Below are 27,233 nucleotides of genomic sequence, written 5' to 3' on the forward strand. Positions count from 1 at the left end.
TCCTTCGCTTATCTAACTTGTTCTAGAAAAAGGTTGTTTTGCGCGGAACTTAAATATATGCTCGGGAACTAAAATAGAATTTGTGATCCATGTTGTGGAACTTTGTTTTTTTGAATCGTAAGTACACATATTTGCGTAGTACACAGTATGCTACACTTTTGAGCAGTGAAATAGGAAAAAAAAATCATCCGAGAAAGTTTTCGGGGCATCTAAAAGCTTTAGCTGCTCGAATTATTTTGAGATGACTGGTGACACGTGATTTTCTCATTTTCATTACTTAGCCTCAGGTTATCTATTTTTATTTCTTTCTTTCTGAATCCAAATAGAGATTTCCAGAATCTTGAGAATGCGTTGTACAATAAATTCTATGACAGAATGTGTAGCTCAAAAATTTATTGCAAACCATAATGAATTAATCGGTAAAATGTGATAGACTTCCATATATATCTCTGACTTGGTAGACAGCTTTTGACCTTAACATTTGCCATAAAAACAGGCGAGTGATCCATCACCATGCCTTGTGGTTTGACGAAAATGGCAGTTGCTAGGTTCCATTCAGTTATAGTACAGATCTCGGCAATATAACGAAGGGTTCAGGGTGTTAAGTGCAAACAATAGAAGTAAATTATTCCTCGTCACTTTTGCTCAACGGGCGAGGTTTTTTGAAAGGCGCCTCCTTCCTATCTTCCCCTTCCCCGGCTCTTCCTCTACCCCCCCAACGCACAACCGAAGCCGCCCGCGACGCGGAACCCGGCAAAACCCTCGCGCTTTTGCCTCGCCTAGGGTTTCGGGCCGCCCCGCCTCTCCTCGCGCCCCCTTCGCGCCATCACCCGCAGTCCCGGTTCGATCCTCCCCGATTCCCCGTTCCGGGTATTATCCGGTTCGTAGAGCGTCGGCGCCCCACTTTGATTCTGTCTTTCCAGCCGTTTCTGTGGGGAATTTTCACTGAAAGCTTGTTTTTTCCTCCATTTCCTGTGTTGTTTCAGGTGTCTACGGGCGTTGATGAGGTAGTTGCGGCGGTAGATGGGCGCGATGGCGGCGGTGAAGGTGGAGGAGCCCGAGGGGAGCACGGGGAACTGGTGGAATCTGGCGGCGTCGAGCCCGTCGCCGTCGGTATCGGAGGCCGGAAGCTATGGAGGCGGTGCGCTGATGTCGCCGGTGGAGTCCAACCCCGCGGACTCAGTCTCTGGTCGCAGGTAGTGATCTCCGCCGCCGTGAACTGTCCGAGACACTGGTGCTCGGTACTACTGGTTGTTTACTTTATTCGGGCGCTTGCTTGCTTAGTTGATCGGGCCGTGGAACTGATGGGATTGTTGTTCGCCTTGGAAAAATGGTGTTTTTAATGGTTTGTTAGGTTAGCTGATGAGGTTGTCCTGTTCGTTTTAATCTCGAGAAAGAATATGTTGCCTTTTGGAAGTTTTAGATGCCATTTCTGAAGGAAACCTAACTCTGGTGCTGTGAGTTGACTGTTGGGCAGCAAAGGTGTAGAGTTTTGAAGGTAGCATAGCATTATTGGAGTTTAATAGCTGTATCTTGCATCCATTTGTGAAGGCTGAGTTTTTAAAGTTTTAGTGTCTAAAAAATGCTAGGTTTGAAGAAGTGTATTTGTTGCATTTGCAAGACTATTACGTGATATATCGGTTCTTTTAGGAATTATGATTCACAGTGGGTTTATTTGGTTTGGATGTTACCAGGTGCTGGGTCATAGTTGTTTGGAAAGGATACATGCAAATTCTTTTGATTAATGCCATTTCTAGTATCCACAAAGTGGATATGTGATGCTTGCCTTCTGCCATCTTTTTCCTGGTTCATCGAAAACTTTTGTTGATTTGTCCTAGGAAATGCAATTATTTTTTGCCTGAGGCACGTTGAAGGTACTTTGCAACGATTCCTAACATTGGAGAGAATTGTGGTTTCTGTTGGTTTTCAAAGGTGGTGTGGTGAATGGGTGACACATCAGCTTTAAGCCAATTTTTTTGTCCGATTCTTTTGTTGGATAACTTTTGCAAAGGCTATCATGTTCAGTATGTGGTTAAAATGTACTTCTTTTACATTATGATGATCTATGATGAGAGCACTCTTTTAATATTCTTGATGATGTTTAATGGATCAATTTTGCATAAGTTTGTGTTTCTGTAAGTTTTCTATACTTCTATAGCTGAAAATTGCACATTGGTCATGTATGAATGTTTTTTTATCTTTTGGTTTCCCTTGCACTAAATGTGAAGGGACCATCGAGATGACTATATAGGAACAATGGTTCAAGCATGAACCTAGTTAGGTCAAATTTATGAATTTAAGAAAAAGGGGTTTCATAGGAAGATACTCTGACAGAATACTGTAGTTAATTTGCATCCACTTAGGCCCACAATTAGCTCATCATGCGGACTCCACATATTTCCAGAAACCATTTTTTCCCCCAAAGAAAATATATCAAGGAACCATTTTTGAAAAGAGAACTTGTTTATCTTACTAATAACTAACTCCCCACAAACAAATGTTCACCATGTCAACAAATATTAAGTTTTAAATATCTTCTCATGTTTCAAATCTTGATAAACCATTCCATGCTTGTAAGCGATTTGATGAAAGAAAAGCATCAGTTGCGGCTGAGACTTGAGTAATGACCGGGAAATCCACGTCATGAGAATCAATTTCTTGACCGTGCTGCCTTGGATGTTGCTTTCTTAAATTGGCAGTTTGTACATTGTAATTTGTATTTTTATATAATATGTATTGTGCTGAATTCTAGTTAGTTTCTCATTAGATTACTCTTTATATCTTACTTCAGTGTTGTTGATCAAATCTTACATTATATCAGGCGAACAAGTGGCCCTGTGAGGAGAGCTAAGGGTGGCTGGACTCTAGACGAGGTACATGATATTCTCTTGACTCGTTCTACTTCATTTTCAGTTTTTTTAGTGTACCTTAAATAAAATCCTATCTAATGTCCCTATATTTCCAGTTAAATGGACTGTCCTTTTTCTTTATAGAAAATTATATATTTAGGAGACAAACAATTATAATTAAATATCAATGATCATTACAATATAAAAATGGATATATGATCATTAGTTGTGCACCAATGCTGGGATTTTGTCTTTTCTCTTTGATATTTTTAATCTTCGCTCCCACACGAATGCTCAGCTGTTGCTTATCTAGCATTTTTTTTTAAATGTGGCTGCAGGATGAAAAATTGCGGAAGGCAGTGGGTGCTTGTAATGGAAAAAATTGGAAGAAGATAGGTATGCTTTATGCTCTGCAACCCTTAGTGTGCATTCAACAGGCAATTCTGAGAAAACCAGTAACCATGAATTTCTTTTCTTATGCACACTATTCTCGTATCTCAAAGTTTATCTACTTATTTGCTGTAGAAATATTTGGCATATTGTGTTTTCGTGGAAGAGAGTCCTCAGATCGTTGTTTTGTCTCTCAAGCTAGTTGTCTATTTGCTCTTATTTGTACATAAATAGACTGAGTTGATTACGCAGCAATAATCGAGGTAGCTTCAGATTTTTATTTGAAGGGAACAGAAGCAGATTAAACATGAAGATAATGTCAGTAAGTTCTGTCTTGGACATTATATTAGAAACAGGGTTGGTGACTACGGTTCCAGTGAAGTCTTTTACTCTTATAACTTTGTTAGAATTTGTTGTATCTTATATTATAGTGAGTTTACAAGGCATGCTTGAATCATTTTCCTTTTATTTTCTATTTCTCCCCATATCTTATTTTCAACATAAAGGTGGAACTCGTTGTCCCCCCCTATGCTAAGAGGATTTGAAGACCCTCCTTACAAAGTGTAGTTTATAACAATGATTGAGCTACTTAGACTGTTGAGTAGCAAGTAAGGTTTCATTTCATTTTAAGCTAACTTCTGATTTTTTATCTGTATGCAGCTGAATCTTTCCCTGATAGAACATCAGTACAATGCCTGCATAGGTGGCAAAAAGTTCTTAATCCTGAACTTATAAAAGGTCCTTGGACCCAAGAGGTTTGTCCAATTCATAATTTTTGTCCCACAAAATGAATTCTTGCAACATATTGTAATTTTTCTAGTGGGTTCTTTTACAGGAAGATGATATCATTATCAATATGGTAAAGAAGTATGGCCCCAAAAAGTGGTCCCTGATAGCAAGGTCACTAGATGGTCGCATTGGTAAACAATGCCGAGAGAGGTATTCATATGATGACATACTAAGGGTGTTGATATAGGAAAATTATCAGTACAATGCTTCATTCATATTTCATAGATCTCCTTATCTGAGGTAAACTGTAGAAATTGCTCAAAGAATGTTTCAGCACACTCCTGGGTAATTGGATATTTTTAATTATAGGCAGGATGATGTAATTACAAAGGAAACAGAATTTAGGGGAAAACTAAATTTCTAGGTGGGTTTTGAAATACATGTAAACTGGTCAAATATATCTTTTGATAATCATACTCAGTATGGAAACTCACACCTGCCACAATAGTTTGGCTGAAGACTTGGGATGTGCGTGGCCATTGATTCGAGTTCTAACAACTGACAGATTTTGCATTTTTATCCTGTTTTCAAATTTGAATTCAGAAAATGAGCTCTTTTTTTCTGAGATGTTGCAAAGTTGTTCGAAGTTTCTTGGTAGTACTGTCCTTTTTTTTTAACTTTCACCAGATCTTATCCCTGGTAACTGCATAGCATCCAAGTCACTTGGCAGTCTGTTAGATTTTCACCAGCATCACAAAAGCTGGTAGCAGAATATTGAATGCCATCCACGATGTCTAGACATGACCCATAGAAACATACAGCCCAGCTCCTATATCCCTATCACAATAAATATCCTAGATAAAAATCCTCCTGCCTTTTGGTCCTCAAACTCCAATGCTGCAGCACTCCTGTGCAGTCTCATCCCTGGAACAATTTATGTTTAGTTTATCATGGGGGACAGAGAAACCTTGAAGGGATCTGTTGGAGTCATGATTTTCTGGTGTTGTGTGGAGGTTATAAAGTATGCCGTGGTTTGCCCACAGTTGCAAAATCATGTGTACTTGATGTGCTAGCGGCACATGTCTTATATGCAGTTTTTTTTCTGGGTGGGAAAATATACAGAAAATAGCATGATTTTTCGTGGTTAATCATTTTAATTAGAATATCATTTCTTACCTCTATGAGCATTGTAAGGTTCCATGCATTTGCCATTTTTTTTGCCAGAATAAAGGACTTAAAGACACTTCACTTTTCATGCTACTCATATAATTTAGGTGGCATAATCATTTGGATCCTCAAATAATTAAAGAGGCCTGGTCTGTTGAGGAGGAGCGTGTGGTTGCTGATGCTCATCGTTTGCATGGGAACAAATGGGCAGAAATTGCAAAACTTCTTCCTGGAAGGTACTACCTCATAGTATTATCCCTCCCTGAAAACATTTGTTTGTTTACTTATAACTTTAGCCTAATATTGGTTTCACTGTTATTTGAAGTATTTGCATGTTGTAACTAAGAGGCAAGTTATTCATTATAGAAATGCAGGAATTTTATTAGTCATGAAGACTTAATGTACTAGCTCCATGGAAATATGGATCAACCACTGCAATGAAATAATAGGACCTTTTTTGTGCACATGACTGCTTGGTACTTGCCCACTGTTTATGCGCATGTTATGTGTGGGAATATAGTGAGGTTAAGTTTTAGGTGGATAATTGTGTACTTTTGATGTTTAGTTATGTTCCATTTTAGTATTATGAATCCGAGTCCATGTTAAGTCATCTTAACCTTTTGTAACTTTTGTTTCTGCTATGTGGTTACTCTGCTTATTCGTGGCAGAAACATGATATTAATAAGTTGAATTGGTAGGAAAATAGCTTTTCTTTGTCACAAGTCCACCTAACATGGTAACAAACCACCGCCAAAAGATATTGGAGATTTTGCTGCTGGATTTGAAATTCTTGACAAAATAATGACATCTTTGCATTTCTTCACTACCATAAATTATCTCATTGAATGAAGCAACTGCTCATACTTTTCAACCTGTGCTAATGCAAGTTTGTTCATCTCCAGGACTGACAACTCGATAAAGAACCATTGGAATAGTTCATTGAGAAAAAGGCTAGGTGACTACAATGCCAGCAGGGCTCTGCCAGTTTCTGTGCATATGGTTCACAATAGTTTTAAACATGAAAAGGCAAAGCTAAGTGGTGGGAACCATATTGACTTGAACAAGGAGCCCAATATCAATTTGGAACGCCCCCCAGAAATAGTTGACCATTCTGAACATGCAACTCATCTGCACGCTTGCAGTTTAAAAAATATTAAGAGCTGTTCAGATTTTCTTTCTCTTGCTATGCCAACTGCTCAGCCAAAAAAATTGTGTGAGATGTTTGGAGGTGGTTATTCTGCTGTTGCTTTAGCAGGAATACAAGGGCTAAAAATGGATTTTGTTCATGACAAGGGCACAGAAATAAATGTTGTTTGTAAGGAACGTTTGAAAAATGACTTGCTCAATGTGGAGGTGCGAAAACTTGATCATGCAACGGATACAATAGGGTATTCAGGATCAGCAAAGGTAGAAGGCAAAACAGTCAACAATATGTGCAAATTATTCTTGCCGAATGAGTCTAACTCCTTTGGTTCTCTTTGTTATGAGATACCTAAGCTAGAAGATGTTGTCCCTTGTCACTCCCCTGTTTTTTCTACACCTCATATACAACAATGCTGTGAGGATGGATTCCTACCACCTGTGGGCTATACTACCTCTTCTAGGGATGGAGACATATCAGATCAACTGAGTGTTGAATCAATATTGAAGAGTGCAGCTGAAAACTTCCCAGGTACTCCTTCAATTTTAAGGAGAAGAAAAAGGGAGACACCAGCACATGATGAAGATAGTAATTTGAAGATTGCTATATTACACAGTAATAGTTTTCATACTCCCTTGGGAAAGTGCACTACAGAAAGTCCGCATTCATTCAAGACTGCATCATTTTTGTCCCTGGGCCCTCCAGATAACGAAGGGTTATCTGCTACTTTAGGGAGTTTTGATGTTTCCCCTCCATATCGACTAAGGTCAAAAAGGATGGCTATCTTGAAAACCGTTGAGAAGAAGCATCTAAATTTTTCATCAGATGAAATGGATAATTATGATAGTCCTGATACTATGAAGAAGTATTCTTCCTGGAAGACTGAATGCACCAATACCTACACAGATGTTTCAAGCAAGCAAGAAATGAAAATGACGGAGCATATGGTTGACTTGGAAACTTTAGCCAAGGACTTTACACACACAACCAAGTTAGATCTGATTTAATTCTACAGCATCCAGGTATTATTTCACTTCCTTTCATCAATTGGATGTGATCTGAACTCGCTGCATATCCTATGAGAAAGATGTCATCTGTGCGGTTAAGCTATCAAATATACTTGCATTTTACTCCACATTGTATATGCACATAGGCCCTTGAAACGCTTTGATCATGAGACTTGTTACTGAGCTGGACAACTGGCAGTCTAATTTTCTGTCTATCATGCAGGAACAACTGACAGCATACTGAAGTCGGCAAGAAAATCTAACGCGTCTAAAATGAATAAATGTTCCTATACAAATAGAAAGCATTACCGGAGAAACAGCATAGTTTCTGGTTGGATTGATCTACCCAGCCTTCTTTCCTTGGTGTGGGGTGTACAAAGCCTTCTCTTATCCTAGAAATATATCTTTTTTCTTTATATACATAATATAGGATGCATTTGGCTAGTTACATCATGTGGGTTCACAGATTGTACTCCAATATTAGATGATTGAAGGTGCACAACTGTGTACCAAGAAAAAGCATAGCTAAGCTTACAAATGAAAACCAAAAAATTTCTCTATAGTCCCCGGACAGGGTTCTTTCTCCAACTTGAGATGAAGCTGCCGTGCCTGAAGAACTTCTGTAAACAATGTACGCCTGGGGGGTACGCGTAATTGGTTGACTATCGTGGGTTGTATTTCTGTCCGCCCGATTTCGATCCTGTGCTGTGTGATGCCAGACCCGGGCTACGTCTAGCAAGACTGAATTATTACAACCAGCTGCCGTTGCCAGGTAGAGCTGGATTACCGGTTCCGTAAACTCCAGCTATGGACGGTACTTTCTGGGAGAAGTTTCCTTTTATGTTGAACCAACTGATGCAAGCAGTGCAACTGTCAATATATGGCATCAGTGTCATAGTCGTAGATCTGAATTCGGATCTCAGCCGGCGTAATTTGATAAAACTTAATTGTTCCATGCCCGCTTGAGGGAGCCTTTGCAGCTGAATTTCAGCTACCAAGGAACAGTGCCACAACGATCGACGACGCTGACGGATCAGTCGGTCTCTAGTCTCTACTCTACCCTGGAGGAGAAGAAGATTGGTAAGGTTAATTCGCCATCGATCAGTTATTCGGTTGCCGATGGCGTGCGAACTACAGTTTCATTATTCTCTATCCGCATCTCATACGCGGACGTTCACTCGCCACGCCACGGGTGGCGAGAGGTCGCCTAGCCTGATCGAGCCGTCAATTTTCACGTACGCACACGTACCCAACTGTCCAACCATGCATCCATCTACCGCTACCCAGCTTGGGAGATCGAGCAAGCAAAGCGAGCGCGCGTGGCCAAGAAGCAACGGCGAAGAGTGGAGGTCCACCGATCGAGCCATAGGCCGAACTGTCAAGTGTCGCCGTCGACGGCAAAAGGAGGCTGATCTTTCCTTACGCGGCAATTGCTGTGCCGCACCGAACAGGTAGCTCTACACGCAGCGTGCAGCAGGTGTGACGGGTATAGTTGGGCACCTGTACGTGCGCCAGGTCGTCGTGAAGTCGCGACACCGACACGCCCTCTCTCTTCCGCAGAGCTGGTGTTCGCAAGGTACTGGGAGGTATTTTCTCGGAAAATATGCACATGTAAATATGGCTAGTTCATAGACCAAGGGTGTGTTTGGTTGCATGCACCATATGATGCATGCATGCATGGATGATCCTGAATGGTGGGGTTCAACCAATTTGCTTGTACCATATGGTTCATTTTTATTAGTAGAATAATGTATTAGGTGGGATGGCTTCATCCTGGATGAGTTGGTACAATATAATTTATCCAACCAAACAAAAGAATCATTATTTTTTTTGAACCATTTCATACGTGAATCAAATGATACAACCAACCAAACACACCCAGCTTTTATTTTCCTCCGAAACACTCGGCTGTGATCTGCTCCAAATACTAGCATATATGTTTAAAGTTGGCAAGCTTTGAGCTACAAGGAAACAACATTTTAGGAGTTAAATATTAAGACCTTGTTTGGAATGGAGGTTTTTTTTTAGAATTTTATAGGAATCTCGTTCCTCCGATCTATTTCCCTGACGTCACCGCATGTTTGGAACAAGGAACCGGTGAGAAACAAGGAGAAGGATAAGAGAGCATAAGGACAATGTCATGTGGTGGACAGAGGACTATAGGGGTGGGTTAGGTCCATGGACCGTGGGTCCCACTTGCAGGAAGGTTACGAGGTGCTTTGTATTGCCAACTAATTCATCATTATTAGGAATTAATATTTTAATGACTCCATTATTTTATCTTAAAATAATAGGGTATTGGATAAAATATCTCTTACTATTCATTTATAGCTTAATATAAAATTTCTATTCCAGTGTTCCAAAAATCGTTCCTTTGGAATTCCTGTGTTTTTCCATTCCTCTATTTTCTCCTCACCTTACTTTCCTATTCTTGTGTTTTCTCCCTTAGAGCAACTCCAAGAGTATCTTAAAACATTCTTTCCCAAAACTATGTATTGGGGGTTCTCCTAAAAAAATTTCCTCCAAAAACATATCAATCCATAGTAGATCGCTAATAAATTGCCTCCAATATTTTAAAACAGGTCATGTCATCGTATTGGGCCCATCAGAAGGGACGCGCGGGCGTGCGGGAATCAGGATTGGGGGAGGAACGCCAACGCTAAAATATACGCGGTGGCAGGCGCGTCACTAAAAAATTGGGGAAGGTTTGGGTGGACTATTGGAGTTCGTTTTTTCTCTTTTTCTCCCTAAAAAGGATATTGGGGTAAGATTAGCAACTCCAAGAGTATCCAAAAAATTCTTCCCCAAAACTATGTATTGGGGGTTCTCCCAAAAAAAATTTCCCCCAAAAACATATCAGTCCACAGCAGATCGCTAATAAATAGCCCCCAATATTTCAAACATAGGCCACGTCATCGTATTGGGCCCATCGGAAGGGACGCGCGGGCGTGCGGGAATCAGGATTGGGGGAGGAACGCCAACGCTAAAATATACGCGGTGGCAGGCTGTTTTTTAACGTCGCTAAAAAATTGGGGAAGGTTTAGGTGGATTGTTGGAGTTCATTTTTTCTCTCTTTTTTCCTAAAAAAGTATTGGAGGTAAGATTAGCAGCCTCTTAGAATTGCTCTTAGCAACCTTTTGAAGTTGCTCTACATGTGTTTTACAATCCTCCGTTCCAAAAGGCCCTAAAGTTGCATTCAGATTGGCCTAGATATAAGGCCATAATCTAACTCTCTAAACAGTACTGACTTATACACATATATAACTTATCTAAATAAATGCGGAGTATTAACCAAGCATCACCGGTTCAAAAATCTGATCGATGTACATCCCTTGTTATATCCATTGGTATATTGAGTCATATACGGTTGCTACCATGCATACGGAAATACTCCATTTGCTTATCACTACACACCAAAGTGTGATACGATCGTTGTCCTATAAGCATTTTGCAAGTATGCACTGATGACACACTGCTGAAGGAGATCACCTGTTGGCAAAGTATGTTTGAAAAGTTGGCTTACATTGTGTGAAATTTGAAACAGGAGACACAAGCCAATGCAAACTGTGTACACCGTACCGAAATCATTCGCATCTGCGCTCTTTATTAATTACTGCGGCAAGCAAGTACAAGGTTACAATGCATCAATACACACAAGACACAAAAGCTGCAGGCAAGCTTTGAGCTACAAGAAAGGTAACAAGAAGGCATGCATGCACTCATAAGAGCGAAGCTCTGCGAAGAAAAGAAGCAAACCTCTCACAGTAATGCCGCTGAAAACAAAAAGGAAACACTTATCTGACATGGTCAGTCGCCTGAGGAATAGTCAATTAGTTAAAAAAAACACACCAATAAGGAAATAATGATGAGATACGACGACGAAGACGATCGATCGTATAATAGCAAAATGGCAACTAATCGAGCAAACGAAGCAGTGATTTTGGTGGGAAATGGTGCAATCATATCCATTGGTCTTGGTCGCGTTCATTTCGTGCCTAGCATTGCGGCAGGTCCGACGGTGGAGGCGGAAGCTTCTGGTTCGGCAGGCTCCCGTCCTGCACCAGCCACGCCATTTTCAGTCCCCAGCTCATGTGCACCTCCAGGTGACAATGCATGAACCACACGCCTGCACACACAAGTTGCATGCATAGCTGAACAGTTTAGCAAAAGAACACGAACGTGTATATGCACATAGGTGCTCATTGCATTGTTCCTAGAAATTTAGCTGCACACAGACCTGGGTTGTCGGCACGGAAGCGGATGGCGACCCAGCCGCCGGCGGGCACGCCGACGGTGTTGCGCTCGACGGGATCGACGAGGTTGAACTTGGCCGGATCGTTGACGGGGTCAAAGTTGCCGAACCCCTGGCCGACGACGTAGAAGTTGAAGCCGTGCAGGTGCAGCGGGTGGCTCTCGGCGCCGAGGATGCTCGTGTCCTGCAGCACCAGCTCGACGGTGGTTCCGAACGGCAGCGCCACCACCCTGGTCCCGTTCATCACGTTGGTGTTGTTCGGAGGCGGGCCGGTGTAGTTGAACGGCATCAGCGGGACGGCGGGGAAGTCGGTGGTGTACACACCGTTGGACCTGCCGGCGAAGTGCGCCTGCAGCAGCGCCGTTGTGGGGAGCACGAACGAGACGTTGTTGACGGCCGCCGCGAACCGGGATCCGTTGGGGCCCTGGCAGGTCCCGTTGACGGCGCACGGGTGGGTGCCGAGCCCCACGGTGAAGAAGAAGCGGCGGTCGATGCTCTGGGGCACGGCGGCCGGGTACGCGGCGGTCGCGAGGCTCCGGAGCCTCGCGGTGTAGTTGGCTACGAAGTTGGTGTCGTTGATCTGCGGCAGGGTCGGCGCGAAGATGGGGAGGTTGGCGGCGGCGGTGGTGGCGGAGGAGGAGGAGGGGTCCTCGTACTCGAGGATGCCGGCGACGGTGGTGTTGTCGAAGGTGCCCTGCGTGTTGGTGTAGGGGCGGGCCTCCATGTAGTAGCGCGCGCCCGGGAACGCCGGCTTGGCGGCGAGGAGCACGTTGCTGGTCTGCCCCGGCGCGATGACGAGGGTGTCGACGGCGAAGGGCTTCACGTAGAGCGCGTCGACGTCGACGACGGTGAGCGTGTGGTTGGCGACGGAGAAGAAGAGCTCGTCGTTGAGTGCGGCGTTGATGAGCCGGAGCATGTACGTCTTGCCGGGCTTCACCTTCAGCCTGAAGGTGTCCTGCGCCGAGCAGTTGTAGAGGGGCCCCGGGAGCCCGTTGATGGTGTAGGCGTCAGAGATGTTGGGTCCTCCCCCGGTCTGCAGCGCCTGCGCGATGACCGCCTCGGTGTCGTTCCTCCACCACTCGCCGAACATGAGGGGCACCTCCTCGTCGGGCTTGGGGAACGGGTAGGGCACGCCGGCGGGGGGCAGGATGACGATGGGCCCGTAGAGCGTGGACCGGAGCCAGGAGATGTGGGCGTGCCACCACAGCGTCCCCCGCTGCCCGACGATCTGGTAGCGGTAGACGTAGCTCCCGCCCGGCTGGATGGGGCACTGCGTGATGTAGGCCGGCCCGTCGGCCCACCCGCTGAGCAGCTGCCGCACGCCGTGCCAGTGCAGGCTGACGTTGTAGGGGGAGCGGTTCACCACGGTGACCTCCATGTGGTCGCCCTCCCGCGCGAACAGCGTCGGACCCGGGTACTGCCCGTTCACCGTCACGATGCTCTTCGTGCCGCACAGCCGCGTCACGCTCGCCATTTGCACCTGCATGCCGTTGGTTGCATTGGTTACAGTCACACGCGTCGTCAGCATGGCCAGTGTTCACCGCTGTTGCCACTTAGCTTTGCTGTAGTGAAGGCTGATGGGGTCGAGACGCGTGAGCGAGCTAAACAGACTTACATTGAACTGGTACTTCCTCGTCTCGGCCTCGGCTCCCACGGCGGCGAGCAGCAGCACCGCCGCGGCGACGGCGACGGCACTGGAAGGGACAGCAGAGGAGGACGCCATTGCTCTGCGCTTGTCCTTGTGATCTCTCTGCTATCTCCCTGCACTAGAACTCCTCTAGCTCGATCCTTCGCCAGATGAAGCAAGCCAAGCTCTGCTTCTTCTGTGCTGCGATGCTAGGGAGGCACGGCGGGTGGTCTATATATACACTGGAGCTGAGATCGAGGCACTCGTCGACAAGCATGGTGGGGGCCAGCGCATGCAGACGATGGGTCTCAGCCTCTCAGGCCCTCAGCGATCCAATGCATGGCTCCGGCTTGGCGATTCTGCTGCGTGCGCACCATTGCTTCACGATTCCACCTGGGCCTTTTGCTCCGTTCAGTAGCTTTCGGTTGCTGTTCGGCCGCTTGATCGGTCGATGGGCGAACAAACTCGCGTCTCTCGGCGTCGCATCAACGTCGGTGGCAGGCTAACTCGATCAGCGTGCTGGTGATAAACCGAGAGGCTGGCGTTGGACCATGCAATGCAAGCACTCTTTTGTAGCTTTGGAGTGCGGCCAAAGTCAACCTGCGTGTGTCTACTGTGTTTATGTTGAGTTGTTCTTCATGTGTTTTTATGACTCTTATTTGACACGATGATTGTCTTTTCTTCCTATGCTGTTTGGATAACCACACAGATCACATAGCTTTCTTATTTTCAACAGAAGAAAACTTATTTTCAGCAGAACATGAAATTATTCAAATGGACTTTTCCTTCAAGAAAAAGATGATACGTTCACAAAAATAAACATAGACAACGTATATGCATGAAGAATGCGAAGTAACAAACACATTAACCAAAGGAACATAACCCCACAGATCGCGGTAAAAACCTTAGGACCTAAACTAAACCCATCCAAGTCTTCTCCACTGCATGTTTATAGACTGCAAAAAAAGTTCTTCTCTAAATAACACTAGCGGCTCATATAAATTTTGATTTCCCAAATTTGGACAACAGCAAGATTATTGAGTGTTGCTTGTGTAGGAATCGGGAAGACCTCATCAGTAATTGTGGTGGAACAGTAGAGAGGAGCCAAGGTGTGGGTGAGCGGGTCTTTCATAACCTTGATAACAAGATCCCCTTGCTTGCTGGCAAGATCCCCTGTCTAATAATCTCCTCCTCCCGGTTGAAGGCTTTACTCACTTCCTTGGTCTGTCTGTCCAACTGCTCTAGCTAGGAGCTCACACACCTTGAGGGGTGTTCATTAATTTGGAGGGAGTGACATCAATTTGGTTGGATAGCTCTTGATGTGATGATTCAAGTGTAACAACATAATTAAGTTAAGCACATTCTGTTTCAGATTCTTCTATGCCGTCATAAACTGCCGAACCTTGCAACGGTACTGGTTTATTATTGACTTACTGATAGAAAGCAATACTCTGTTAACCAGTTGACAGGGAGGTTTTATCTGAATTCTTTAGGCCTCCTGGACTCCACCAAACACCAAAACAAAGTGCCAATGCAAGCACACTCTGTAACTTTGGAGTGCGGCCAAAGTCAACCTGCGTGCCTGATGTTTGTGTTCAGCTGTTTGAAATCCTGCATGCGTCCATGCCTTAGTTGACACGCACAATTGCCAATTGCCTCTTCTGTTTCTTGATACAAATTTTATTGTAAATATAAATTGAAGTATGTCTTTAGTTTATATTGGGGAGTTTCCACCTAGAACTATCTTGGAAATGGTGACCAAATTCTTGGTTAAAGAGCTCATGAAATGATGTAGATATATTTCTGTGATTGACAGAAGCTCACATTCATCCAGTTTCCTATCATGACCTAATTCCTGACAAAATTTGACTTCCTAAAAGAACATTTAATACAATTGTCAACCAGTTGACGCTCGGTCCATTGACAGACGTTTTATCCGTTTTTTAGGCCTCCAGGGCTCCATCAACCCTTAAAAGTTTCGTTAAATCAGCATTGGTTGAGTTCTTCGCTTTGAGTGACAACTGACAAGCGACCGTGCGAGCAGATATCCAATCCAAGCCTGAGCCTTTTTAGCTGATTCAGGCCTCCTAACCCTTATCCTTACATGCCAAGGGACTGCATGCGCACAAGCAAATAAAAAGGACTTTGAAGACGGAGACATGACCTGGAGGAGGCTTGGCCGCCCAGCTGATGATCCCCCGTAGCCTTGCACTGGTCCAGAAAGGCTACATACAATCTATCATGCCACGATTCGTGTGCGAGAGAGTTAGCAGTTGCTCATTTCGTGTGAAGTCTCCGGCAATCTTTTCTCCTTCCAGGTCTCCTGGGAATGCAGAGAGGGACGCCTTAACCACCTTGGCCGCTTGGATGAGATGCCTGCTCTCCTCTGCACTTTTATTTCAGTTTGTACATGGATTCAGCAGCCTTCAGAGTTTACATCGGAACAGATAGACTGACCAAGCCACTACAGTACATTGCATACCTTTTCTTTCTTGCTCCCTTTCCATCGTCCTTTTTTTTTCTGTTTGGTAGTAATGCAAACTGACACACTTCAATCTTCTAGAGAACATGTCGTAGGAGTCTGGTGAGTGATTACAACACTCTGTCAAACAAAGCAGACCGCACAGGTTCTCTGATCGAAAGGCTATAGACTTTTCAGCAGTTTTCCCATAGGTTCTGCTGTACGTAGCCCCCGGACGCATCATTCATGAAGGACGCCAGTTTACTTCCAACCAAAGATAGATAGTAAGCCTACTGCATACAAGTAAACGGCTCATTTGGCTCAAGGTAGCATGTCAGTTGGGATAAGCTCTCTTTTGCGGTATGTCATCCATGGACAGGAATCTTCAAGACGATAAGAGCACATGAGTCCGCAATGGAACGTCAGAACGTTCGCGATGCCTTGAATGGTGGTGCCCCCAGGGATTCTTTCTCAAGGAGCAATACTCCGACCTCCAATATGAGCTACTTGCTCCTCGTGCAGCTTTATCAGTTTAGCTATTTTCTTATAGGCCTTGCCAACTCGTCCCCTGACTAGCTGGCCTCACCATCGATGATGCATGGTGCCATATTGATGTACGCCTGTAAGGTTTGGTCATTTCAAAGCCATCATCCCTCTGAAACCATATACAACAACCTTAGCAACTGATCCAAAGCTATTCCACTTGGCCCAAGTAACCCTAGCTATCAAAGGTCGTTCTGAGCACCAGTCTAGATTTTTTCCAATCAGAACCTGAAACAAACCATGATTACAGCTTCTTTGTCAATATGCTCATAAAGAACTTCCAGTAGACGGAGATGCGCGAAACATATGGATAAAACAAAATGAGGCATTAGCTTAACACAGGAAAAAAATGGAGCAAGGCAACCAAATTTGACTAAATCGTAATGATGCCTGTCCATCAAGCATCTAACACATTTAAGTACCTTTACAAAAAAAAAAGATTTGTTGCCAAAATATGAAAACCGACAACATTGCTCATCATATTTATGAGATAATCATGTGTAAGTGGCGAAATATTAGATTAGTATAAACTACAAATAAAGTCCTTGCAAAATGCACCAAGTTAAAATAACCGCTGATCCAGTAATCAAATCATTTATATTAACTTGAATTTGTCAGAGTAAAATGCAGAAATTTGGGAGACATCCATGGATCCTGCCTATTTGACACTAAGCACCAGATAAATGAAGACATTTTTTTTGCAAACCTCCTCTGTAGATCGGCCACCCACTAGCAATTGAAGTATGAAAATATAGAAGTAAGGTAGGAGGAAAAGCAGGGAGGCATAGGGAAACAATATTAAAAGATCAACAGGAAGCAACCTTCCTACCTTCTTTCATGCTCATCCCTCTCCCTTTGAAGTACGCATGGCCCGTGATTGTTATTGATGTGTGATGTCTGTTAGTGTGCAGGAGGAGAAGAGGAAGAATGAAGGAAGCCCAGGAAAGCTCCATCTCACCTCTCTACCAAACGCTTCTTGGTAGGAGAATTGGCACAAAAGCTTCCCCCTTGCCTTACACCTTTAACTACCACTGTGGCGATTACCTAGCTCATGAGAATGTGAGATCAGACGGGGGGAGGCTTGGGAGGAGGCACAGGTGCTGCCAAGGGGCTTGTGGTTGTGGTGATCATGAAGATGAGGTCGGTCTTGGCCATCGCCATTCTTGCCACCACCACTGCAGCAGTGCTCTTCCTTGGGTCTGAGGCGCAGGAGGTGAAGAAGGACCACCATACATATAGGATCTCAGGTGCGGGGTGCAGGCTTTCCTTTCATTGTGCTATTTCCTTCACGCTTTTCATCTCGACTACTAAATGCTGTGATGTGCCTCCTGTTTACTTCTGTAAACAGTAAAATCTCTGCTGCTTAAACATGACATTAGTAAGGGAAAATGTTTACATTACCTTGTTCAGTATTCAGTACGCATAAACTGAAAGGCAAAAATTAAATACTGTTTTTTCTTAGGAAATGTAGGTATTGGTTATTGCGATAAAGAAGACCTGAAGGCAATAGGCTACAAATTAACAAAGGCATTTGAGATCTTCAAGTTTCTGAGATGTGAAAATTCCAATTTACCTAAAATACATCCTTCCTATATGAGACATATGAGGAGCAATGCATCGTATTTGGCTCTGAAAGTTCTACTGATGGTCCCTCTATAATTTAGTTATGACCTATACCTAGAGAGTTAATATTGGCTGATGTTGCACGACTTAAGGCAGGCAATCAGGCCACCTGTTGATAATTCATGTCATATCCAATAGCTGCGATGTCCATAAGCACGTCCCTTTCCCATGAATGGTCTTCCAGCAAGGTGGTGTTACATAAAAAAGAAGAGAAGCTGGTACAAAAAGAGAAAACGAAACATGAACAAAAATTATAAGATGGAATCATTCATTTGCGCATAAAAGGTCATTTGTGTATAAAAATAAACATGACACCCGAATTCATGCCTGGATTAGATTTTAGCACAAGCCCGCTTAACTTTTTTTTTTAGGGCAGCCCGCTTAACTAGTAGGTGGAAGCAAGGTTTACATTATCGAAAAATAAAAAATATCAGAGGTTGGTGATAAATGGGAATATCGGATATATCGGAATTCTATCGGTGATAGAGAAATTTTTTCGGACAAAATTTGTTAAAATAAATTTTCAATTTATGCAGAAATAAATGTAGATTCTCTCCAAACTATATAATTTCAAAAAGACACATAATAATGTTGAAAAATGAGGGTTGGGGGATCATCAAGTAGACCAAAAGTGTACGCGAGCGCTCTTAAAATAGGAAATAGTGAGGCTAAATTCAAACCACCGATATTTTTAGGTGATAAACTAATTCTATCGGACCCTACAGGCAAAACAGATATATCGGAGTTATCGGAAATCTGTCAGTGATAATGTGAACCCTGGGTGGAAGTGGGGACAGGGCCATATGGCTCTAGAATGCCATCATCCTTAGAATTAGAGCATTTAAAAATAACAAAGTTGATTAGTTGTGAGTTTGCAAGCTCTATTGACATCAAGTACTCTAAATTACCAAGGAATTTTGAATTTAGCAATTAACCTCCACTTAACAGTGCAATCAAGTCAAAATTCCAAGTAGAAGAGCGGAGGAAAACGCTAAAAACCATACCATCAGTGGTTCTCCAGATTCGGTTTTATACTAGATCTCAGGATGTCATGAGAACTTGAACTAAAGCAGGAACCTCTGAAAGTCTGAATGCGCCGAACCCTGTATCCATGGCAACTCCATTTCATAGCCCCATGGTGCCGGCGCCCATGCCCCGCTCTTCGGCGCAACCACTGACGGCGGAGGAGTCGTGGGCTCGTGGCAGGAGAGCCGCGAGGAGGGATGCGGTGGAGGCGGCGGGTGCGCGGAGGTCGCGGACCGGCGGCTGCGACTGAAGGGAGGAGGCGGCGCGGGCCGCGGGGAAGGGGGAAGCGGCGGATGGCCTGTGGGGCTGCTCCTCTCCAAAAATTAGATCGGTTGTTCACCTTCACTTTACTGAGTGAAACGAACTCGGGGTGTGTGTGTTCATTCGATCAATGTGCCAGTTGGTACCAAGTACCAACCATGGTTGTTTTGCTTGGATTTTGAATTCCTAAAGAAACTGTATAAACCCTGCAAATATCCTACAAATTTCACACGTATCAAACGTCGATGCCTCAATGAAATGCAGCATACAGTGCCAGTGATCATTCTGAAATCTGAATCCGATGAAAATGCAGGCAGCGCCGGAGATGTTCTGGAGGACGACCCCGTCGGCCGGCTCAAGGTCTACGTCTACGACCTCCCGGCCAAGTACAACACGAAGCTGGTGGAGGACGACCCGCGTTGCCTGACGCACATGTTCGCCACGGAGGTGTTCGTGCACCGGTCCCTCCTCTCCAGCGCCGTGCGCACCCTGGACCCCGAGGAAGCCGACTGGTTCTACGCACCCGTGTACACCACCTGCGACCTCACCGCCTCGGGCCACCCGATGCCCTTCGACTCCCCGCGCATGATGCGCGCCGCCATCCGCCTCATCTCCTGGCGCTGGCCGTACTGGAACCGCACCGAGGGCGCCGACCACTTCTTCGTCACGCCCCACGACTTCGGCGCCTGCTTCCACTTCAAGGAGGCCAAGGCCGTGGCGCGCGGGATCCTCCCGGTGCTCCGGCGCGCCACGCTGGTCCAGACGTTCGGGCAGAGCGGCCACGCGTGCATGAAGGAGGAGGGCGGCGGCTCCATCACCGTCCCGCCGTACGCGCCGCCGGGGAGGATGGAGGCGCGGCTGCTTCCCCCCGGCACGCCGCGCTCCGTGTTCGCCTACTTCCGGGGCCTCTTCTACGACGCCGGCAACGACCCCGGGGGTGGGTACTACGCGCGGGGCGCCCGCGCGGCGGTGTGGGAGAACTTCCGGAGCAGCCCGCTGTTCGACATCTCGGCGGAGCGACCCGCGACGTACTACGAGGACATGCAGCGGGCGGTGTTCTGCCTGTGCCCGCTGGGGTGGGCGCCGTGGAGCCCGCGGCTGGTGGAGGCCGTGGTGTTCGGGTGCATCCCCGTGGTCATCGCCGACGGCATCGTGCTGCCCTTCGCCGACGCCATCCCGTGGGCGGAGATCGGGGTGTTCGTCGCCGAGGAGGACGTCCCGAGGCTCGACACCATCCTCACGTCCATCCCGCCGGAGGAGGTGCTCAGGAAGCAGCGGTTCCTGGCGAGCCCCGCCGTGAAGCGGGCGGTGCAGTTCCCGCAGCCGTCGCAGCCAGGGGACGCGTTCCACCAGATACTCAACGGGCTCGCGCGCAAGCTCCCGCACGGGGAGGGTGTCTTCTTGAGCCCCGGGCAGACGGTCCTCAACTGGACGGATGGCCCGCCGGGGGACCTCAAGCCGTGGTAGGTAGCTGGTAGCCGTCGAATTGCCAAATGCGCAGTTTTGGGTGCATCTTCTTCCACCATAGACGATAGCTGCGAACTGTGACACGTATGTACGTATATCTACAGGTGTTTTGTACAGCGTATGTGAATATCATTTACAAGATTTTATTCCTGATGAATGCCTGGTGTGATTTAAATTATCCTCGTAGTATACCTGCGGCTGCAACAACCTAGTCAAATACTTTTGTGCTTGACCACGATTAGAACATTTGCCCAACAAAGTAGAGCACACCGGTTTCCTAACAAAAATTCAAATGCCTATAACTTTCTATTAGTTTCCACGCAGATTCTATTACAGGCATCATCGAAGTAGACTTTCATCGTAGAAACAAGTCATTGTCATTTGCAGCAAAAAAAAAAAAAAAAACCAGCAATCCTTCAGGCGGGACACACTCTCTTTTCGCGCCAACTCCTCAGTCGACAGAATCTTTCAGAACAATACAAGGTAATACAAGATTCTGAACGTTTGCTGATGCCATGATGAGCTCAAGGCATTCTATCAACCGGACTGCCACCCTTGACCCTTGTGGAAATCCAAATGCACTTCCACACTGGCATGATCAGACGAGAGCGCTAATTTATACAGTTTTCTTATGCTGCAACAAGAAGCAAGAATCTATCGGATGAGCGTGCAATGTACAGCTCTAACTTTTGAGGAAAAACTACGTGGGTACAACCTCGCCAAGCGAGGGAGATGCATCATCATCAGGCAACTCGGCGTTCTTTGCTGGCGCTTGGCTCTTATCATCATCATCCTGGAACCCCTGCTTAAAGAGGTCATAGTTGGTTGGCTCCGTTGCCTTGAAAGGCCGTTCTCCTAGCACCCTGGTCAGATCATCCTGGTGGAGGACTTCCTTCTCGAGCAGCAATTCTGCAATTTGGGCTACTTGCTCCTTGTGCTCCGTTATAAGTTCAACTGTTTTCTTATAGGCCTTGCCAACCCATTCCCTGACCTCATCGTCGATTATGGATGCTGTTTGGTTGCTGTAAGGTTTGGTCATTTCGAAGCCATCATCCCTCTGAGGGAAGGATAGAAGCCCAACCTTTTCACTAAAACCATACACGGCAACCTGTGCATATGTCATTTTGGTAACCTTCTCCAGGTCATTCTGAGCACCAGTTGAGATTTTGCCAATCAAAACCTGAAACAAAGCTCAATTAGAACCTTTTCAAATAATATGCTTCTGAAGAATTCCCAGTCGTAATATTGGTAAAGACCCAACATACCACAATGGAACACTGGTTGATTATTTTTTGCATGTTCTAAGATGTTTTGCAGTAACAACTTAAGATTATATACAACATTTAGAAGGCAACCAATTTTATAAATGATCTCATCACGGATATCGCATATGCAGGGGATATGTTAGAATGGTCTTCTGGTTCGCTTAAAACACAGTCAAGAGTCTTTATATGGTGTGGTATATTGATTTGCCAAATGAATAGGATTTTTCTACTAACATGTGACAACAAGGACCATATTCATATCAACCAAACAGACTATATAATTAATGTCATTGTCGAATGAAGGAAGTTAAAAATAACAATTGATTCATTCTACTCAAGCCCTACAAGAGTTTGCATTGGTTAAGAGCCTAGAATATAACAATTTGGGAAAATATCCATGAATCCTGACTATTCAATTATTTAACATGAAACATCAGCAAAAATATGACATGAAAAAAAACTGTGTACCTGTTCTGCAGCACGGCCACCTAATGTCATGCATGTCATATCAAAAAGCTGTTCTTTTGTCATTAAAAGATTTTCATTCGGGACATACTGTGCAAAGCCTAAAGCAGCTGTTCCACGAGGAACAATCGTAACTTTTAGAAGAGGCTCTGCATGCTCCAAGAACCATCCAGCAACAGCATGTCCAGATTCATGGTAAGCAACAGTGCGCCGCTCCAGTTTGCTAATGACCTGAAAAAGGATTAACATTCTCAGAGGCTACAGGCCAGAATAAGATATAAAAATATGTGTACCAAAAAAATACATTACATATAAAAAAGGCTGCCAAGTTAAATGGGATCCAAATTGTAAGAGATTGAAACAAATCTCAGAAATCAGCTTCATAGGTTCAGTCAGAAGATAGTCAAATTACCTTATTTTTCTTCTCCAAACCACCAATAATCCTATCAATTGCAGACTCAAAATGCTGCATTGTGATCTGAGTTTGCTCGTTTCTTGCAGCAATTAAAGCAGCTTCATTACAAACATTGGCAATGTCAGCTCCAGCAAACCCAGGTGTCAAAGCAGCTAGCCTTTGGGAATAAAATGATGGTTCATTGTCCAGCTTAAGCTTTTTAAGATAGATGCGGAATATTTGATCACGGCCCTTTATATCTGGCTTGTCAATTGTTATCTGGCGATCAAACCTTCCTGGCCTTAATAATGCCTTATCCAGGATATCAGGTCTATTTGTACCAGCGAGAACAACAACACCAGAAGTTGTTCCAAATCCATCCATCTCTACAAGCAGCTGGTTCAAAGTACTCTCACGTTCATCATTTGACCCCGAAAAACCTCCACGTCCTCTTGCGCGACCAATAGCATCGATTTCATCAATAAATACAATACTAGGTGCACACTGTCGAGCTTCTTGGAACAAGTTCCGTACTCTGGATGGTCCAACACCAACAAACATTTCCATGAAATCTGAACCAGAAATAGACAAAAAGGGCACACCAGATTCTCCTGCAGTAGCTTTGGCAAGCAGAGTCTTCCCTGTACCAGGAGGGCCTACAAGCAGAGCACCTTTGGGTATTTTAGCTCCCAGCTCTTCATACTTCTTGGGGCTTTTAAGGAAATGCACAAACTCCATTATTTCTTGTTTAGCTTCATCACAACCGGCTACATCCTTAAAAAACACCTGGACCAACAAATAAGCAAGTGTTATTGAAAAGACACATCCAATAATTTCATGAAGCTTGCATTGTTTCTCATGAAAATGGTAAATAAAGTTACTGCATAACTAAGCAATTGGAGTTACAGAGGTCAAGATTTAGCCTGCATATGAAAAAGCATTTGGGCCAGAATTTTTTTATTGTCACATTCAAAAAATAGAGCCAAGCAAAACAGTAAAAAAGAGTGACAAGGGGAAAAAATAGCAAACCTTATTTTTGGAATTTTTGTCCATCTTTGTCACAGTAGCTTTTCCAATGTTGAAAATACCACCTCTTCCCTTCCCAGGACCACCTCCAATATTGAAACCACTCTGCATCCTTTTCCCCATCAAATATATCAGTCCAACAAGAAACGCTGTTGGGGCAAACCTCATAACTTCCTGGAACCAATTTACTTCAGCAACATAAGTTACTGGGACAAAATCATGTGGATCTATTCCCATCGCTTCCTGGGCTTCCTCTAACTTCTCTTCAAAGGAATCAACACTACCAATATTGAAGTAATACTTGCATCTACTGGGAGCAGGTTTGCCTGGAACATCAATGGTAGAAATATGGGTATCACTATTTTGACCTTGGCTCTTTGGCTGTGGTGAAATCCTGACATAAACCTTTGCCACTGATTTATTTGAAACGACAATGCGATCAACTAAACCAGGTTCTAGTAACTTGTTCTTGAACTCTTGGAAGCTTATCTGCAGATATTTGATACAAAAGATATGGTTAAACTATAGTATGTGTGCGATCCATACACTTAAGGGAACAGATATGATTATTGTGAAATGAAATTGTTTAACAAAACTATCAATTACACATAATAAAAGTTCTCAACATTGCATCCACATTCAAAGGCTAGCAACGAAAACTTCAGGTACAAAGCGTGTGATAGCAAACTAATATTCTCCCGCACAGGACATTAAGACAGATATGTCAGCAGAAGTGGATCAGAGGAAGAACATAACCAATAAGTTACACAAAAGGCAATTCTGCAATAGTGTATTGTCTATAAAGACTTCATCTCTCCGTCATTTATATAAATATTCTATCAGTGGTCTAGTGTAGTCATAATGTGAACCCATAAGTGCAGTGGAAGGATGGTACTCCAGCTACTATTTCTCAGTTCCACGATAAAAATTCATAGTTAGAAGTAAAGTGCTAGCCCATAGCACTCCTTGTATGTATTATGTAATGCTAGCTAACTAATACTGGGAATTTGACTGGAGCTGGCAGGGGCACAGGTCATATAGTTCATTACAGCGCTTAGCCTTTTAAAGTCATTCTGGTGGCGATATAGTCTTTGTCCTCCATTTCCTCTGAAGTTTTTGGGGCAAACTAATTATGAAAGTGTGAAAAACAACAAACAGACATAAGGTTACCAGTTCGTGTGGAACTAAATATAGCCCAAGAAACATAGTTTACCAGAAAACGAGCAAATGAAACTAATGATTTGCGGAATTATTTCAACCAGTGTTTACAAAGTAGGAACCAAACTCACCTCCTTCTGGTCCGCTGTGCCAGATGACATGGATGAGAGCATCAGGCCAAGAATCAATAGAGGTGCAAGGAAATTCTGCAGCTGTTTCATAGCAGTCTCCTGGAAATTCCATCCTCCCTCGTCTGTTGATTCCTCTGCACAGCACAAGATCGCAATCTCATCAAATGTGAAATAGTTAGCACTGAGCCACTGACATCATAAAACTATGAATAGAAAGCACAGCATGCATAAACCATTATCCATTTTCACTACCACAATCATTTCTAATAACTGCAATAACAATTCACCAAAGCAGTTGCAGCGAACGGAAATCCATAATCACATGCCAGATGGACGTCTTGTTGGTCAAATATATTCACTAATTCCATTTGCTACAAGTTTATCAAAAGCTATGATATTTCTGAAGTATCCCCATACATCCATAACATGGCTACCATCCTCTACACGAACAAGATAAGCATGGGGAAACTTACGCTTCGATTCGGACTTGTTACTCCCGTCACCTTTGGGCACCTCCTTCTTACCCTTCGGGTAGTAGTTCTCGTAATCTAACATCAGAAGAAAAAGCAAACCTTTTAGAACCAGAGCCACCAAACCCAACGAAAACCGCATCAAAAAGGATGAGGGACGTACTCTTCTTGGACTCATCAGAGAAGAGCCGCCGGAACTGCGGGCTGGCGAGGAGGTATCTCCAATCCACAGCCTTGCCCCCGGCGGGCCTCCCAAGACCCGCCGCCGACGCCGCGGTCAGGTACCCCCGGACCAATCCTAACCCGCCGCCCTCCCCGCCATGTACCGGCGGCGGCAGCGGCGGCGACCGGACCCCGCCGAGGCCCCCGAGCTGGAAACCCTAGAAAGGAACAGCGAAAGGTTCGTCAGAGCTCCGCCCCCACACCGGGACGCCGGGAGAGGATAGGGGCCGGGGAGAGAGAGGGAGGGGGCAGAGGGGGAGACTCGCCTGACGCGGCCGGGAGGAGCGCGCGGACCGTCCGAGGGCGCGGGCGAGCGAGGCGAGCGTCATGTCGGCCGCGGCGGCGCCGTGCGCATGGAAGGGAGGGGCTGGGCGTCCGGATCCGCGCGACGGAGGGGTCGCGTCGAGTACAGGGAGATGCGTCCTGTTCCGAGATTTTTTGTGCGGGTGCGTCGTCTCGTCTGTTGTGAGGGGGTCGCCGCGGCGGCGAGTGGGCGTTTGGGGTGGGGTGGGGGTGGGCGGGGGCGCGGGAATAGCCGGGACGGCGCGTAGCGACCGTGGTTTCGGGCGCGGGGCGGCGGCGCTCACGGGATCGGGTGGTGAGTTTTGGGATGCCGTTGCGCGGTTTCCACCGCGTCTACGAGCAGGGGAGGTGGAAAGCTGGCTCGGAAAGGATCAGTTCGCGTTGACGGGCTGGGCTACCAATTGGGGTTGCTATCATCTTATCCTTCGGGTTTAGAACTTTGGATGGGCTGAATTATTTTGGTTTAAAATTGAATACGGTCTGAATTTGATTTGAATTATTTTGGTATAAACTGTGCAAGGAAGAATATAAATTATGTGTAGAGAAAATGCTGTTTCTTGGAGTACGGGATGTTGGCTTGGCCAATGGCCGGGCTTGTACCACGAGGACAGCAAAGTCGTGATCTGAAAACGCCTGTTGGTTGGCTCATCTCAGTCCACAACTCTTTTGCTCCCTGCGTCGCAGCGATCTTGTTTCCCAAGAAAGGAAGGAGCGCTGCTGGATTTCTTAAAGCAGAAAAGGGCAACTCGGACAACGTCCGAGATGCTCACGAAGATGACTCGCTACTTGCGAGGAAGTGGGAAACGAGGAGAGCGAAGCAGTGACGTCAACAGATACACATGTGGCCTGTGGGCTTGGAATGTTCGATGGGATCAACCCCGTCAACGTCTGGGGTTGCCTTTGTGCGCATTTTGGACGGGTTCTGAGCAAGTAAATGTGAGAGCTCTAAATTTTACAAGATCGAGCAACGAGTTACATTAAATTTGGGGTTTGAGTGAAAGTTTGAGAATACATGCTAAATTTTCACGTCCATTTTTACATGCATCCAATATCGATTAAGTTCGAATCATCTACCCTCTGCGGCTCCGGAGCTCCTATCTAACATGTGGAAACTAGTTAGGCCTCATAACTTTAAAGCTAACTAAACACAATTTAGAAATTTAAATTAAAATTACAACATATCGTATTCAACATTCTTTTTCAAAATTAGATCAACATTTAGAAATAATAGATTCAACATTTTCTAAACTCTCAGT

At 44.9% G+C, this 27,233-nt stretch overlaps 4 protein-coding genes across 5 annotated transcripts; 2 read left to right on the top strand and 2 right to left on the bottom strand.

The window, feature by feature from the left end:
- The first annotated feature begins 652 nt into the window (after nucleotides 1-652).
- Nucleotides 653-7,843, top strand: LOC117850056 (transcription factor MYB3R-2). Of its 2 annotated transcripts, XM_034731835.2 has the most exons (9): nucleotides 664-880; nucleotides 987-1,196; nucleotides 2,822-2,873; nucleotides 3,188-3,245; nucleotides 3,900-3,994; nucleotides 4,075-4,178; nucleotides 5,243-5,371; nucleotides 6,038-7,298; nucleotides 7,507-7,843. In XM_034731835.2, the coding sequence occupies exons 2-8, from the start codon at nucleotides 1,024-1,026 to the stop codon at nucleotides 7,281-7,283; spliced, it is 1,857 nt and encodes a 618-aa protein (XP_034587726.1). In that variant the 5' UTR covers nucleotides 664-880; nucleotides 987-1,023; the 3' UTR covers nucleotides 7,284-7,298; nucleotides 7,507-7,843. The 2 variants fall into 2 exon arrangements, 1 of the variants encoding a protein (XP_034587726.1); XR_011897784.1 differs by lacking the exon at nucleotides 7,507-7,843 and having other exon boundaries at nucleotides 653-880; nucleotides 5,193-5,371; nucleotides 6,038-6,177.
- A 3,016-nt stretch (nucleotides 7,844-10,859) lies between these two features.
- LOC117847269 (laccase-12) lies at nucleotides 10,860-13,380 on the bottom strand. The gene is made up of 3 exons (XM_034728449.2): nucleotides 13,151-13,380; nucleotides 11,521-13,015; nucleotides 10,860-11,409 (listed from the first exon to the last, which is right to left on the bottom strand). Exons 1-3 carry the CDS (start codon nucleotides 13,256-13,258, stop codon nucleotides 11,279-11,281), a joined length of 1,734 nt encoding a protein of 577 aa, XP_034584340.1. The 5' UTR covers nucleotides 13,259-13,380; the 3' UTR covers nucleotides 10,860-11,278.
- Nucleotides 13,381-17,018: 3,638 nt separating this feature from the next.
- LOC117848217 (probable glucuronosyltransferase Os01g0926700) lies at nucleotides 17,019-20,700 on the top strand. The gene is made up of 2 exons (XM_034729548.2): nucleotides 17,019-17,413; nucleotides 19,390-20,700. The coding sequence occupies exons 1-2, from the start codon at nucleotides 17,296-17,298 to the stop codon at nucleotides 20,541-20,543; spliced, it is 1,272 nt and encodes a 423-aa protein (XP_034585439.1). The 5' UTR covers nucleotides 17,019-17,295; the 3' UTR covers nucleotides 20,544-20,700.
- Nucleotides 20,701-20,958: 258 nt separating this feature from the next.
- Nucleotides 20,959-26,150, bottom strand: LOC117848216 (ATP-dependent zinc metalloprotease FTSH 8, mitochondrial). Its single transcript, XM_034729547.2, has 8 exons — nucleotides 25,941-26,150; nucleotides 25,616-25,832; nucleotides 25,456-25,530; nucleotides 24,983-25,116; nucleotides 23,697-24,182; nucleotides 22,686-23,453; nucleotides 22,277-22,504; nucleotides 20,959-21,723 (listed from the first exon to the last, which is right to left on the bottom strand). The coding sequence occupies exons 1-8, from the start codon at nucleotides 26,001-26,003 to the stop codon at nucleotides 21,244-21,246; spliced, it is 2,451 nt and encodes an 816-aa protein (XP_034585438.1). The 5' UTR covers nucleotides 26,004-26,150; the 3' UTR covers nucleotides 20,959-21,243.
- Nucleotides 26,151-27,233: the final 1,083 nt, after the last annotated feature.

This window comes from Setaria viridis, chromosome 3 (assembly GCF_005286985.2).
Source record: "Setaria viridis chromosome 3, Setaria_viridis_v4.0, whole genome shotgun sequence".
Taxonomy (NCBI): domain Eukaryota; kingdom Viridiplantae; phylum Streptophyta; class Magnoliopsida; order Poales; family Poaceae; genus Setaria; species Setaria viridis.